General features: G+C 36.9%; 1 protein-coding gene across 9 annotated transcripts in view; it reads left to right on the top strand.

Moving 5' to 3' along the window:
* gphnb (gephyrin b) overlaps positions 1 to 17935 on the top strand; it is a 367471-nt gene that overhangs the window by 144835 nt on the left and 204701 nt on the right. For all 9 annotated transcript variants that reach the window (XM_061987072.2, XM_061987071.2, XM_061987066.2 and 6 more), the window contains exon 3: positions 17844 to 17901. In XM_061987072.2, coding sequence (XP_061843056.1) covers positions 17844 to 17901 — 58 coding nt within the window. The remainder of the gene's footprint in view (positions 1 to 17843; positions 17902 to 17935) is intronic.

Raw genomic sequence — 17935 nt, 5'->3', positions numbered from 1 at the left:
CTCGCCTTTTGTTTATTTTTGGTTTAACCTCTTAAGGCCCAAGCTGTTTGTTTACATCAGGGGTCCCCAAACGTTTTGACTCCGGGGCCGCATTGGGGTAAAACAATTTGGCTGGGGGCCACGCTATATATATATATATATATATATATATATATATATATATATATATATATATAACACTAAATTGGCCCTAGTGTGTGGATGTGAGTGTGAATGTTGTCTGTCTATCTGTGTTGGCCCTGCGATGAGGTGGCGACTTGTCCAGGGTGTACCCCGCCTTCCGCCCGATTGTAGCTGAGATAGGCTCCAGCGCCCCCCCGCGACCCCAAAGGGAATAAGCGGTAGAAAATGGATGGATATATATATATATATATATATATATATATATATATATATATATATATATATATATGTATTATATATATATATATATATATATATATATATATATATATATATATGTATTATATGTAAATGTTTGTGTGTGTGTGTGTGTGTATATATGTATATGTATATGTAACTGTGTATATATGTGTGTGTATATATGTATATGTATATGTAACTGTGTATATATGTGTGTGTATATATGTATATGTGTATGTATATGTCCATGTATGTATATGTATATGTGTATATTTGTGTATATATGTATATATATATATGTATGTGTATATATGTATATGTGTCATATATATATATATATATATATATATATATATATATATATAAATACAAATATAATGTGTATTCATACATACATATTCCTCGCGCACCAATTGACTAAAAGAGCGCACTTGCTGCATGTCACGTTATCGATGGTAAAATGCATTTTTAGACAATATGATTTGCCTGAGTGGCTAGGAGACGGTAGAAAATGGACTAGAAAGGACAAATTGAAAAAATAAATAAATAAATAAAAATATATATATATATATATATTTTTTTTTATATATTTTTTTTTTACTTGGGACTTCCCGCGGGCCGGATTGTGGACGCTGGGGGGGCCGTATCCGGCCCGCGGGCTGTAGTTTGGGGACCCCTGGTTTACATGCTTTATTTATTTATTTTTGCTATTTGGGCTTATTGGACCCTAATTAGAATAAAAACTAAAAATCATCTTTTAATATGATGTACTTAGTCCATATGTACACAAATGTGTACTTCATGTGTAGTGACATGCAAATTGTTATTTTTACACTTTTTTTCCCCAAATTCCATTGTATGTTATACTCTTCTGACACCACCAGATGGCAGTATAAGTGTCCATATGTCGGCATAAGACCCCAATTCAGTAGTGTACACAATTTTGGAAATAAGAGCTAAAAGGAGCTGTCCATGCAAGTGGCCACTAAGGCCTTTAGAGGTTAAGCATTAGACACCTTTTTTACCTGCACGCTGCCTCCGGCTGTTTCCGACATCTACAAAGCAATTAGCTACTGGCTGCCACCTACTGATATGGAAGAGTATTACACGGTTACTCTGCCGAGCCTTAGACAGCACCGACACTCAACAACACATCATTTGCAGACTATAATTACTGGTTTGCAAAAAATATTTTCAACCCAAATAGGTGAAATTAGATAATCTCCCACGGCACACGAGACTGTATCTGCACAGTGGTTGAAAAACACTGCTCTGAAAGAGTCTCAAAGTAACGGCCTTGCCATGTCGCTTGCAGCCAGGGAAAACAATCCAGATCAGAATGTTTGTGTTTGAGCGAGCAAAAACATATATAAACTTTTCACACAAATTGTCTATTTCTGGTCCTCAAATTCATCATATCTCGCTATGCAGAGCAGACAGTGTCTCCAAGATGTCGTCAAGTTTGCAATTTAGTCCAAAATCGCAAAAATCTGAGTGCCCGGATCTTTGCCCGCATCCTCCAATCATTTGTGGCAGATTTACGGTACTAAAAGCTCCTGGTTTAAAGCCCCTAGCGTGTTCTTGTCTCTCATAATGATTGTGAACGATTGGCAAAAATCCCCAAAAAAGTGCAGTTCCCCTGTAAGGTTTACTCCAGCAAAAATAGGACAGGTAATTGACAGGTCAGGTGACATGTCTCTGCGTGATACTGTGTCCTGCTGGATTACAGATCGGACACTGAAAGGAGTGGTTGAGTTGAGAGTTAACTTGCAGCCGTCGTTCACCTTTAGTGTGTGGGTTTATCAGTGCACACGCACACATTTTACATCTTGATAAGACATTTCAGGTCATGGATTCTCATGTCTGATTAAGATCAGTGATCAGTGAGTCATTATGTCTGCTGTTTGAGCATGGAGGAGGAGGATAGTGGGATGCAGCTTGCTTTGTGGTACATCTGCTCTCCCCACCATAAAACTAACACACTGTAAGCCCCAACATGACATCAACTGTAAACTGTGATTACAACATCTCCTACACACACACACACACACACACACACACACACACACACACACACACACACACACACACACACACACACACACACACATAATCAATCAATCAGGTCACCCAATTTGGCATTCAAGGGCATTCAGAGGTGGTGTTGACAAATGAACTCCACAGGACTCACAGATGGGCGGATGTGCATGTGTCCTGTGTTCATTTTTATATTGTATCCTTTTGGTCAGCTCATGTTTTAATAGAAACTCATTTTTTGGCAAAAGGGGCTCAATTCTTCCAGCAAGGGCCGCGTTCATAAACATGTAAGGACGCGAGAGGCCCCTTAAATACATTTTGTTCATTAAAGATGCTAAAAGGAAACCAATGTACGTCAATATATGCTACGCTAACTCAACAAAACATTTGTTAACTTTGTGATATAGGTGATAAAGGATATTAGTGTAACATATAATAATAAGGACTGTCAAAAACAGCTCATGTGATTAATCACAAAAAATAGTGCATTAATCATGTACATACGCAGATTAATCATTTAATTTATTTTGCTTCTTTACCTTCTAATCTATTCCAACATTGAACGTGCATTTGTGTCTATTTTTTAATTAATTTGATTATTTTGTTAATTAAAATCATGCACATGAGTCATACTACTAATACTGAAAATGACGAGTGCCGTATTTTCCAGAGTGCATTGTTATATATAAGCTGCACCCATTAATTTTCAGAAGAAAAAAAAAGTTAGCCGCACCGGACTATAAGCCGTAGATATATACGTTGTGAAATTAGTTATTTACACAGAAAGATTATGTAAATGTTTATTTACATACCTTAATGGTTTCCAAACGGTGTCTGTAACACGGCAGTAAAACGGCTGATCAAACAAAACAGAAGTCATCGTCACGGACCCACTAGCTGTGGAAGCTAGCTCTCCAATCAGCTACACAGACTCAATAACTCCACCAGAACGTTTTGGTGAATTTACTGAGGAAATTGTGAAACAGTAATGATGATGATTAATAATACTAACATTTTAGCTAATGCTAGACGCAAGCGTCATTACATTCTGATAGCATTAAATCAAATCAACTTTATTTATAAAGCACATTTAAAATTTACCACAGGGTTAGCCAAAGTGCTGTACAATAGGCAGGTTAAAAGATAACACAAGAAAAACGAGCAAACACAACACAAACACAACACGTACAAATGCATGAAAACACTCATACAGACATCACACATGGGACGGTTTTGTATGTAAGAATAGTTTTAGTTGTATTGTAAAACTTACCAACAGTGCTTGGAGTAATGAATGAAGAATCCCTTCAAGTAGAAACGCTATGGACGACCTAAAAGACAGAACAGCATTTGTACTTTTGGTTCGAAGCTCTAAAAAGACAAGCAAAGCAGATGGTGCTATAGCACAAACAATAACACACCTTTTAATTGTTTATTTTTAATTTTTTTAATAACTAATTCGTAAAAATTGATAAATTAGCCGCATCGTTTTACAAGCCGCAAGGTTGAAAGCATAGGAAAAAAGTCTGGAATTTATGTAATAATTGTGATTAACCCAAGTTGAGAATTGAGATTAATTCGACTAAACAAATGTAATCCGTTGACAGAACTACTAATAACATAGCTCAATATTCAATTATTTTTACAATTTGTCAAGGGATAATAAAAAATGATATGTGGGCCAAAACTGGCCCTCGGGCAGCACTTTAGAACCCTTCATTAGACTACACAATCCCTAAGAGTTTGGAGGTTAATTTGAGTCTTTATTACATAAGCTTTTATTTGTGCACTGAATTTATGTAACTGGATTGTTTGCCTTTGAATTTTGTGAACAAAATATTTTACATCAAATAATGCTGACAATTTTATTGAAAACGTATTGTGAGCAAAATGCGTGTGTGTAAAAAATCAGTGTTTTACAATTCAGTGTTAAAAAAAATTCAGTGCTGAAAAATTCAGTGTAGAATAATGTGCTGCTTCATAAAGCAAGGCTCACGTTCGGTAAATTAAAACTGAAGCAATCGATCCTGTCTCAGAACTAGCAAATGAGGTGTTATGTTTCAAGTTTAAAAAAACTTAGCTCCAGGCATCTAATGGTCCCCGGGCTACACTTTGGACACACCTGTTATAGATGCACAAAGATAGGTCCAAAAATGAATGATTCTGACAATAAATAGAAGGCCTGTGTTACGTGGACTTGTGTTGGTTGGTGCCTGTGCATGGAATCTGGGAATGGAAGCCCTTGCTGAGCACTCAGAGCGACCCCTAACAGTCAGGGGACCAGGTGGGCTTGTCCGCCCCCCTTAATCCTCTGCCGGTTTAGAGGTGACCCCTTGAGAGGTTCCCTACATATGGATGGGCTGTAACGGGCTCTATGCCACTACCAGGAGTGTGTGTGTGTGTGTGTGTGTGTGTGTGTGTGTGTGTGTGTGTGTGTGTGTGTGTGTGTGTGTGTGTGTGTGTGTGTGTGTGTGTGTGTGTGTGTGTTCTTGTATTTCTACCCTTCTTGAGACATCAACAAGGAAAAGTACCTTCCATATAAGGACCAGTGAACAAGTTGGGACCAAAATCATGGTCCCATTACGAAAAACCATTGCATTTAATAGAGAGCCAAATACTGGAGTCCGTGAACATTGCTCCAAAGTCAGGATTTTTTGTTGATTTAATGTGCATACAAAAGTAAACATTGACAGGAGCAAAGGCAGCAATATATGATAAAACAAGCAAAAGAAGGTCTTCCCTACTACTTTTTTCATGTAATTTTCATGTATGAAATTTTTTTATGCAAAATGGCGACATTTGTCATATAAAATTCTGACCTTTATCACAATATTGCCAACTTTTTTGTTATAAAAACAGTGACATTTTTTGAGTAAAATTATGACTTTAGTCATAATTTTGCCAAGTGAAATTGCGATTATTATTATAATATTGCCAACATTTTTAAGTTTTCTTCTAAAATTTTGACTTTTGTCGAGTAAAATTACGACTCTTTTTAATAAAATTGCCAAAAATGTAAGCTTTTTCTTGTAAAATTGCGACTGCTTTTGAGTAAAATTCCAACTTTTATCATAACATTGCAGAAATTTTCAGTTTTTCTTGTAAAATGTTGATTTGCGTTGAGTAAAATTATGACTTTTATTATAATACTGCCAAAATTCTAAGTTTTTCTTGTGAAATTCCAACTAATTTTTCACAACAAGCTTTTTTATATTTGCATAGTATGTATATTTTATTAATGTTGTAAATACGAAAGGGTGGTCTTAAAGAGGTAGCCGTTTTTCAGAGGTCTCAAGAAGGTAACAAATGCGAGAGTGTGTGTGTGTGCGTGTGTGTGTGCGTGCGTGTGTGTGTGTGTGTGTGTGTGTTCTTGTATTTCTACCCTTCTTGAGACATCAACAAGGAAAAGTACCTTCCATATAAGGACCAGTGAACAAGTTGGGACCAAAATCATGGTCCCATTACGAAAAACCATTGCATTTAATAGAGAGCCAAATACTAGAGTCCGTGAACATTGCTCCAAAGTCAAGATTTTTTGTTGATTTAATGTGCATACAAAAGTAAACATTGACAGGAGCAAAGGCAGCAATATATGATAAAACAAGCAAAAGAAGGACTTCCCTACTACTTTTTTCATGTAATTTTCATGTATGAAATTTTTATGCAAAATGGCGACATTTGTCATATAAAATTCTGACCTTTATCACAATATTGCCAACTTTTTTGTTATAAAAACAATGACATTTTTTGAGTAAAATTATGACTTTAGTCATAATTTTGCCAAGTGAAATTGCAATTATTATTATAATATTGCCAACATTTTTAAGTTTTCTTCTAAAATTTTAACTTTTGTCGAGTAAAATTACGACTCTTTTTAATAAAATTGCCAAAAATGTAAGCTTTTTCTTGTAAAATTGCGACTGTTATTGAGTAAAATTCCAACTTTTATCATAACATTGCAGAAATGTTCAGTTTTTCTTGTAAAATGTTGATTTGCGTTGAGTAAAATTATGACTTTTATTATAATACTGCCAAAATTCTAAGTTTTTCTTGTGAAATTCCAACTAATTTTTCACAACAAGCTTTTTTATATTTGCATAGTATGTATATATTATTAATGTTGTAAATACGAAAGGGTGGTCTTAAAGAGGTAGCCGTTTTTCAGAGGTCTCAAGAAGGTAACAAATGCGAGAGAGAGAGTGTGTGTGTGTGTGTGTGTGTGTGTGTGTGTGTGTGTGTGTGTGTGTGTGTGTGTGTGTGTGTGTGTGTGTGTGTGTGTGTGTGTGTGTGTGTGTGTCTCCTCACAATGCACTGTGTTGCGAAAGAAAGGGAACATGAGACTGAGTGTCCTATGCAGAGAGCTTCTTTATTATTAATAAAATCACCCTGGCAGATGGGTTTCATCTTAAAAGTGTCCCACAACCACTGAGATTTGCCACTCTCACACACACACACATTTATCTCTCAGTAAGTGTACCCATAACGGTGTATCTCTCGGCGCTCTCACTCTTTTCACTCTCCGTGTCTCCGTCTGCCTTTATCCTCTCACACTGCTCGTCTTTTATTCATTGAAAGATTTGGACGTCCATGCTTTCAGGCCCAGTCTACTACCGTTCTTCTACCATCACCCTGATATCTTTCTCGGCTTCTCTCTCACCCTCCCTTTTCTCACATCAGGAGGTTTCCACACCTCTGGCGAAAAGACAGCACGTGGCCTACACTTGGAAAACAAGCTTTAGTCTGTTTCTAATGTGTCCGGTGCTGACGTAAGACAGCTTTAGTCTGTTTCTAATGCTGATAGATGGATTTAAGTGCGGCCAGATAACAGAACCTTTAGAGAAAAATTGTCGATTTCACTAAAATGATGTACTTTCCTTCATGGAAAAGTCACTAGAAATGTTCCAATCAGGGTTTTGTCAAGTGAATATCGGCCGATATCGATCACATGTGTATTACTGTACATTTTTCAATTTATTTAGTGCTACGGACAGTCTAACTATCAACACAATATTTAACATAGTTCCTTTTTTTTTTTTTAGTATATACAATTGTTTGAGCAAAACTAAGTCAATAGTACTCAATAACTAAAGAAAAGTAAAAACTACTGTCTGCTTTCTTTTAAAATCTTTTGGTTTTAGTCCCTTTAGTCCTCCTGTGTCCAGAGAATTATTCCCTGAATTCGTAAACATGAACAAAAACAACAAATAAATGATTTTAAGAATATACAAATAACAAGTTAATCACCCTATAGATTAAGGGTGTCCAAACTACGGCCCGCGAAACGGCGAGAGTTTCATAAAGAATCTTAAAGTTAAAGTGCCAATGATTTTCACACACACATACTAGGTGTGGTGAAATTATTCTCTGCATTTGACCCATCACCCTTGATCACCCCCTGGGAGGGGAGCAATGAGCAGCAGCGGTGGCTGCGCCCGGGAATCATTTTTGGTGATTTAACCCCGAATTCCAACCCTTGATGCTGAGTGCCAAGCAGGGAGGAAATGGGTCCCATTTTTATAGTCTTTCGTATGACTTGGCCAGGGTTTGAACTCACAACCTACCGATCTCAGGGCGGACACTCTAACCACTAGGCCACTGAGTAGGTGTCTCAACAATTTTGATGCTGCTATTATGTCACCATCTAGCGGACAACATGAGTAATTCCAGTCAGTGACCTTTTATTATGCTGTGAATGCATTTATGCGCATGATTTACTTATATGACCCAATGCAAACAACCTTCCCTAGTCATGGTGCAAAAAATATTAAAATCCGACCAACACACAATGTCAACAGACATGATCACACATAACACAACCTGCTCACTGAACTATGTGAACATTATAAAAATTGCCAAGCACTATAAAAAAAATCTAAATTACATCCATTACAAAGCATTACTTATCTATGTTTGGCGCATTTTAGCTGCTTGATATTTCTGATTACAAAACTTTAAGGAGGTTGTCACGGAAGTAAACAAGGTACGAGTCTAACTTTAACATACTCTTAATATCCAATTATATTAATTACATATCTATTATATTGATATAATAGGTACACATATATATGTATAGGCTATATCTATGTATATATATATATATATATATATATATATATATATATATATATATATATATATATATATATATATATATATATATATATATGTATATGTAAATATATATATATGTAAATGTGTGTGTATATGTACTGTGTATATATATACATATATACAGTATATATATATATATATAAATATTTATATATATATATATATATATATATATATATATATATATATATATATATATAGATGGTACTTTATTGATAGATAGTACTTTATTGATAGATAGTACTTTATTGATTCCTTCATATATATGTATAGGCTATATCTATGTATGTATGTATGTATGTGTATATATATTTATATATATATGTAAATGTGTGTGTATATGTACTGTGTATATATATATACATATATACAGTATATATACAGTGTTTCCCACACATTCATTTATTTGTGGCGGCCCACCACGAAAGAATTACGTCCGCCACAAATGGATTTTTCGGCTTTTGACTCGCTCGAGCGCTCATAAAAGCAATGGGACTCTGTCTGTGAATGTACCTTGTAGTTACAACTCCGGTGCAGTAGGTGGCAGTAGCCTACTATGCATTGTAACTCCGCCAATAGCACTTAATTCACCTGGTGGGCCAGAAGAAGAAGAAGACGACGACGAAGGATCAAAATACGAGGGTAATATAGGTTATAGGTAGATACGCTATAGCTGCATCGCTCGCGGCTCGTCATATATTTAACGTTAATCCGCGATTTCACCGAGCGTTTCACTGACGGTGAGCAGCCTGACGCTGCTTCATTAACACCGCCGCTGTTTGACTCGGGGGCCGGGCAGACGCACGTAATAACAGTCACCTGTTTTCATACCGACGAGCTAACGTGTCGAGGTTATAACCCTGTTGTCAATAAACACACGTGGACTGAAGCTAAATTGTCCACTGTCCACTGCAGCATGTGAATGCAATGAAAATAATCAAATCTGAGCCAACCAGCTGTTAAAATGTTGTCCAGGTTAATGTTTTGGCCATTAAAGGCCCTTCATTTCAAGATTTCAACTGTGATCGGGCTTTAAACAGGTGGCTGACCTGTTCAGATGAGTGTAACTGCTACTGGTCAAATAATGTGAAATAGCATTTAATTTTACATGTATGCAATGCCATTTAAATGTAATTATAGATAATAATAATAATAAATACTGTGTAGTGTTGTAAATAGTCAACGGGAAGGATTTTAGTAAGATATAAGCCATGAGCACTACACAGCCAGAAAAAAACCTAGGCAGGACAAGTAAAAATATTGGGGCAAGTAGATTTGAGAAGTCGGGCAAGTAGAAAAAAACCTTAACGTTGAACCCTGCATGTGTTGAGCTGCTGCCGCTTAAGGTTAGACGGCACTGTACATAGAGCGCTTCTGCTCGTTAGTAATAAATTCTAATGTTGGATGTTCACTCCTTCACACAGATGAGTATAGAAAAATATTTTCAACGGCCGAAAAGGGCTCGACTTTGGAGAGGAGGTAGGCCTACAGTCCGGACCACAGGTGCGACCTGTTCAGCAGCAGCAGGAGGAGGAGGAGGAGGTTGACTAACTGTGGCAGGACACCTCTGCCTCTGTTTCACTTCATGTTGCTGGTAAATAATATGGTTGTAGTAGTAGGCTAAAGTTAAATTATTTAGTATTCACTAATTAAAGGGGCAGAGCTTTAAGAGACATTTTAGCTTTTATATTTTATAAGATATATTTTTTGTAAGAACCACAATTAATAAATATATTTCAGTGAATAACTAATTGTTCAAATCTGTATATAAATATGTACATAAAGTGTTGTAATTATATTCCAACTCCGCGTTCGGGGCGGCATGGCGTAGTGGGTAGAGCAACCGTGCCAGAAACCTGAGGGTTGCAGGTTCGCTCCCCGCCTCTTACCATCCAAAAATCACTGCCGTTGTGTCCTTGGGCGGGACACTTCACCCTTTGCCCCCGGTGCCACTCACACCGGTGAATTGAATGATGAATGATAGGTGGTGGTCGGAGGGGCCGTTGGCGCAAATTGCAGCCACGCTTCCGTCAGTCTACCCCAGGGCAGCTGTGGCTATGAAAGTAGCTTACCACCACCAGGTGTGAATGAATGATGGGTTCTACATGTAAAGCGACTTTGGGTACTTAGAAAAGCGCTATATAAATCCCAGTTATTATTATTCTTGGTCATCGCCGCTGCCGCCGCCACCCCCCACCCCTCGACCACACCACCACAAATAGATGCCTGTCCTGTGGGAAACACTGATATATATATATATATATATATATATATATATATATATATATATATATATATAGATAGTACTTTATTGATAGATAGTACTTTATTGATTCCTTCAGTAGAGTTCCCTCAGGAAAATTTAAAACACATATATATGTGTCTATACATCTATATAGACACACATATACTGTATATACATATATATAGACTACACATATATATACATATACGTGTACATATTATTTATATATATATATGTATGTATATATATATATATATATATATATATATATATATATATATATATACATATATATATGTATATATATGTATGTATATATATATGTGTGTGTGGGTGTTACATGCAGTCGGCTTTCGGCCCTTGACTGAGAAGAACATTGGACATGGGTTTAATTGTAATTCTGGACTGTACATGTCATAAATCCAACAAACGAATTATTTAAAATTAATCTTAAATACCAGGCGGTTTCTGAAAAAAAAAAAAAAAATTGCAACTAACATAAAGGTCAACACATGGTCACACATAACACAACCTGCTCACTGAACATTGTGGATATTATGAAAAACGTCCAAACATCATAAAAATTTCAAGATTACACCCATTTAAAATCTACCAGAAAGCATGATGGGAAAAATATAACACACTATCTGCACACTTATCCATGTTTGCCGCATTTTAGCTGCTTGATATTTCAGGTTGATTACAAAATGTTAAGAAGGTCGTCACGGAAGAAAACAAGCTCGGAGTTTAACTTTCACATACTCTCAATATCCAATTATATATATATTATATGTCCATTATATTAATTATATGTCCATCATATTTGGATATATAACTAATATAATGGACATAACTACAGTTGGTGGCTACATCTGTAAGTGCAAGTTAAAACTCTACTATGTAAAGCGAAAGCCATTTATCAACAACACCCAGAAATGCCGCCGGCTTCGCTGGGCCCGAGCTCATCGAAGATGGACTGATGCAAAATGGAAAAGTGTTCTGTGGTCTGACGAGTCCACTTTTAAAATTGTTTTTGGAAACTGTGGACGTTGTGTCCTCCAGACCAAAGAGGAAAAGAATCATCCGAACTGGTACAGGCGCAAAGTTCAAAAGCCAGCGTCTGTGATGGTATGGGGGTGTATTAGTGCCCACGGCATTGGTAACTTACACATCTGTGAAGGCACCATTAATGCTGAAAGGTACATACAGATTTTGGGGCAACATATGTTGCCATCCAAGCAACATCTTTTTCATGGACGCCCCTGCTTATTTCAGCAAGACAATGCCAAGCCACATTCTGCATGTGCCCAGACCTGTCTCCCATTGAAAATGTGCGTGAAGCCCAATATGTAGCCGTTGTGGCGTAACGGAGACCCCGGACTGTTGAACAACTGAAGCTGTACATCAAGCAAGAATGGGAAATAATTCCACCTGAAAAGCTTAAAAAATTGGTCTCCTCCGTTCCCCAACATTTACTGAGTGTTGTTAAAAGAAAAGGCCATGTAACACAGTGGTAAAAATGCCCCCGTGCCAACTTTTTTGCAATGTGCTGTTGCCATTAAATTCTAAGTTGATGATTATTTGCAAAACAGTTTCTCAGAACATCAAATATCTTGTCTTTGCAGTCTATTCAATTGAATATAAGTTGAAAAGGATTTGCAAATCATTGTGTTCTGTTTTTATTTACGATTTACTAAACGTGGCAACTTCACTGGTTTTGGGTTTTGTATATATATATATATATAGTTACTTTACATGCAGTCGGCTTTCAGCCCCTGGTCAATTTTTTGTAGCCCAATGTCAAAAAGTTTGGACACCCTTGATGTAAAATGTTCCATTATCAGTGTTGTTTGTTGACGTGAATATGCACAGACGTGTTGGCTAAATGTCGCTAGACCAGTCAATTTCCTCAGCCAAAAATATTATCCATGATCGCGACAAACACTGAAAAAAGAAGCGCAAACAGTCACAGGCGCGCACAAACTCCCTCTCACACACACACACACACACACACACTCGTGATGAACGCCACGGCAACTAGAAGCTTCAGACAGGAGGGGTTGCCTAGGAAACAGTGGGAAGGAACCCTCGTTATTTGTGTTGAGCATATTTTCATTTGGGCTGAAACAGAGCGCCATAAAAACCCCAGGAGAGGGAGAGAGGTGATTTGTCTTGACAGCTCCTTTACTCTCCCGAGGTGTAACACACACACACACACACACCCACACACACACACACACACACACACACACACACACACACACAAATATAGGGTGAGTGCTCACACAAACTTGCATATGTACAGAAATGTCCGTCCTCCGGCCAATGCACATTACAATTTCAGCAAGGGTGTGTGTCAGTTTTTTGGGTGGGATGCCGCCCCTTTAAATAGTCTTCTTTATCAGAATCAGACACCTTTGACACTATTTCCTGGGTGCAGATATATTTATTCTTGCGACAAGTCAGCTTCTGTGTGGGTGCAAGCGTCTGAAAGGCTTAAGCGTGAGTGTTCCCAGAGTTGGGGGGTATCATGGCGTTTAAGCGGCTGTCACGGAGGGGAAACATGATGCTCTTCCACAAATAGCGACAACAAGGATGGGTGCTGCTGGTTACTGTGCTCAGCCTTCACCTTGAGCCCAGGGTTGTTTCACAGGGGAGACGCTATTCTCAATGTGACCACAAGAGGTCGCAAGGGCTCGACTGCATCAGCATCTTCCTTTTCAGTGGGCTCCTCCTCCATCCTGGAGGAAATTATTTCTGGGCATTATTCCTCCTCTCCGCTTATTGCCTTTTAGCTTTCTGTCTCCTTCCTTTACAACACACTTTTTGTGTCACATCCAAGTCTGTGTCAATGCTGGAGATGTGACGTTCGTGATCAAATCGAGTCTTTTGAACGGCTCTTTTAAGTGATCGATGACAACCGATTCCACGTCGTGAGCCGTTCGTTTGAGAGCCGTTTTGTATGCACACACAATTATAGCGCCGGCTATCCATCTCTGTGCACCTGCGGGCCACCCGAATGGCAACTGGACTAGAAAAAGAGTCGGAGTTAAAGGAAACTTAGCAGCAATTGGGTTAACTTTTTTTTTAATAAAGAAAACATTTATATTTTTTAGATATAAAAATAAATATAATAAAAAATATATATGTATATACAGTCGCAATAAAAATGTACATACACTTGTAAAGAACATAATGTCATGGCTGTCTTGTATTTCCAATCATTTCTACAACTCTTATTTTTTTGTGATAGAGTGATTGGAGCACATACTTGTTGGTCACAAACAACTTTCATGAAGTTTGGTTCTTTTATGAATTTATTATGGGTCTACTGAAAATGTGACCAAATCTGCTGGGTCAAAAGTATACATACAGCAATGTTAATATTTGGTTACATGTCCCTTGGCACGTTTCACTGCAATAAGGCGCTTTTGGTAGCCATCCACAAGCTTCTGGTTGAATTTTTGACCACTCCTCTTGACAAAATTGGTGCAGTTCAGCTAAATTTGTTGGTTTTCTGACATGGACTTGTTTCTTCAGCATTGTCCACACGTTTAAGTCAGGACTTTGGGAAGACCATTCTAAAACCTTCATTCTAGCCTGATTTAGCCATTCCTTTACCACTTTTGACGTGTGTTTGGGGTCATTGTCCTGTTGGAAAACCCAACTGCGCCCAATACCCAACCTCCGGGCTGATGATTTTAGGTTGTCCTGAAGAATTTGGAGGTAATCCTCCTTTTTCATTGTCCCATTTACTCTCTGTAAGGCACCAGTTCCATTGGCAGCAAAACAGGCCCAGAGCATAATACTACCACCACCATGCTTGACGGTAGGTATGATGTTCCTGGGATTAAAGGCCTTACCTTTTCTCCTCCAAACATATTACTGGGTATTGTGGCCAAACAGCTCAATTTTTGTTTCATTTGACATCACATGGACAAAGAAAAGACCTTCTGGAGGAAAGTTCTGTGGTCAGATGAAACAAAAATTGGATGGCTACCAAAAGTGCCTTATTGCAGTGAAACTTGCCAAGGGACATGTAACCAATTATTAACATTGCTGTATGTATACTTTTGACCCAGCAGATTTGGTCACATTTTCAGTAGACCCATAATAAATTCATAAAAGAACCAAACTTCATGAATGTTTTTTGTGAACAACAAGTATGTGCTCCAATCACTCTATCACAAAAAAATAAGAGTTGTACAAATGATTGTAAACTCAAGACAGCCATGACATTATGTTCTTTACAAGTGTATGTAAACTTTTGACCACGACTGTAAATGTATAATTGCATTTATTTTTAATTTTATTCAACCTTGAAAAAAAATATTTAAAAATGTGCAAAAATCAGACTTTTAACAACGACTGGACAACAAAGTATGAATGTTCTGCCTCGAGCAATTGCTCAATTCATTTTATCCTGTCAGAATGTTTAAGCAACGGACACATTGATCCAAAAAAGCAGTAACAACGGTAGAAATCCACATATGTAAGCTTCATCACAAAACTTGGTCAAACATTTGTAAGTAGATATTGTCCATAAAGATTTTTTATTTTTTTTTTGTATTGAAATTGCTGACTTTATTATTTTGTATTTGGGGTCGTTTTGTTTTTTGTCTGTGAGTGGGAATCCCTGGGCACCTCACGATTTGATTACGATTCAGGAGCTACCGTTCAATTAAAAATCGATTATTGATGCATTTTTAATTGTTATATTATCGATGCAGTTTTACATTTCTTTTTGTTTCACTAAATAAGCGTTTTTCACTTGCAACTTTTAAAAAATAACAATTAATTTGGAATAAGAAACAGTTAAATTAATTCCTCATTTTTATTGTAATTTTATTTATGCTTTTTATATTTATTATTGCATGTTGTTCTTACTTATTGTGTATTTTTTTTCTCTATTTTGTTAAAATGCTACACGATTTTTTTAGTTGTGGGGAAAATTCAAACTGATGATGTCACTGCCAAAATATGGAAATATGACACCACTTTGTGGAATGTTTACAATGAAAACAACAAATAATTTTTTTGTCAATATTTTAGAAAATTCCCACCAATAGAGCAATATTTGTGTAAATTTAATTATTCTGATCTACGTTTTATTTTATAATTGATACTAGTGATTGTTTCCTTGATTTAAAAACATTTATTAACTACAACAATGAGACAGTCTTTTGAACGGCTCCTCAGGATCCGACTCCTTTTAAAGAACCATAAATCCCATATTTAATAATAATCTTAATGCTTCAGTTGACTAAAGTACCCATGTAGATTCCTTTGAAAAACTGGCCAATGCAAACAATACACTGGCAAAAAAATTAAAGCAATGGTTTATTTACTATTATAAAGGGAGTGTAGAGGGAAGCACGTTACAGAAGAAAGTAAGCAGATATTAACATGAAATTAACAAGTGTATTAGTAATAGTTAGAGAGAGGATAATATAACAAGAACTGTTGGTGGGTCAGCATTGTCACAGTCAGTACACGACACGCAAGAGGAGGGCGGATACATCCATAAATATGGGGTGTCCAAACAGAGACTACTATCACTACATGATCGATACTAGGGTGATGAGGTCGATATTTTTATTTTCTTAAAATATTTTTTGTTGTTGTTTCTGACAATGTTAAAGGATTTCAATGAGTAGTTTTTGCTTTAGTTGAGATGTTGTGTTGTATCAACAATTAGAACATGGATGGATAGGTCATTAAAGAGAATAATGAAATATAGTTTGTGTTGGTATTGTTAAACTGGCAATAACACTCACCGTTAGCAATTGGGTACAGTTCACATTTAAACCAATAAGGTACCAATTCCCAATACCTGGGAATACCTGGGCTCAGTGGTACAAATTTTCGTACTTTTGTGTGTGTTTATAAATATTAATCATTTTTGATAATATAATTAACATTTTTATTGCAACATTTAAACAAATGAGCTAATTATGATAACTGTGCTGTCCAGTTGTTATATATTGTTTTATTATCACAGTTCTGACTAGGTTGAAGTTACAGTTGCAAGTCCAAGACGTTAGATGTGTGTTGGCTGGTTAGTTCAGTCTTTGCTTAATCTTGTTTTTTGTTGCGCCATAAAAGTGTACTTTTTAAAAAGTATTGTACTTATTACGCACCGTCTGTTTGATGGTAACGTGCATCTTAGTTGTAGTTTTCACTAACAAATTTGAAGGAGTTGAAATCGCCATGCAAAATCGCTAATGCTAATCAGTAGCATGTCAATAGCAACGCCAATGTATATTAGCATCAAGCTTCTAAAAATTAAGTCTTTCTTTACTTACCTGGGAGCACTTTTTGAGTCAATTTATTTGTTGGAATTGAAAATTGCAACGTTACCTAATGGTACTTTGGCTGAGTGCGTTCTCAGTGCTGCTGGAGTGACCGCAAAGTGTGAAGAGCTAGCTCAGTCGGCAACCGGGCGTGACGTCACACGCAACCCAGGTACCATAACATGGCATCGTTGGATTTTGTGTGAAACGGTGCCCGGTCGGACCGGCAAGATTTTCCCGGTGCCACTCATGGATGATTGGTATCGCGACATAAAACCCTGATGGAAACATCCCTAGTTTAAAATGGTACCTTGGTTTTTGTAAGTAATCCTTTCCAAAAGGTCCGACCGCTGAAAGTTGAATGAAAATGTTTCTCTGCGGGGTCACCAGCGCACATACAAACATAATTGTAAGGTAAAGTAGTAGAAATGATCCGGAACAGGCCAAATTCTAATTAGTTCTTACTTATCTCATACATTTTCTAAAAGTTTCATAAAATTCTGGCCATAACTTTTTAAATATTTATCTTGCTCACCAACTAACTAACTAACTGGCAGACAATTGGGAACGATTACACAAAATACAATTTTAATGCCACAAACGGCACAGCTCTAAAATGTTCCACATGAAAAAAGGCTAATTTGCTCATATTTTCCTCTTCAAGCGCACTTATTTGCTACAGTGTTATTGCTACTATTATTTCACAACATCATACTTACATTTTGTTCCTCCTGCTGATGCTGTTTTAATGTGAGAGTGCACTCACTTATTGTCTGTCTGTGTTCTGTTTTCAGGTTGGGTGGTATGATTGTGGCCTACAAGATAGTGCCAGATGAAATAGATGAAATCAAGGTACACTAGCATTTATGGAACTATAGCATCCTTT

The sequence above is a fragment of the Nerophis lumbriciformis genome, linkage group LG26 (genome assembly GCF_033978685.3).
Source record: "Nerophis lumbriciformis linkage group LG26, RoL_Nlum_v2.1, whole genome shotgun sequence".
NCBI classification, from domain to species: Eukaryota; Metazoa; Chordata; class Actinopteri; order Syngnathiformes; family Syngnathidae; genus Nerophis; species Nerophis lumbriciformis.
This window is presented reverse-complemented; position numbering and strand designations above follow the sequence as displayed.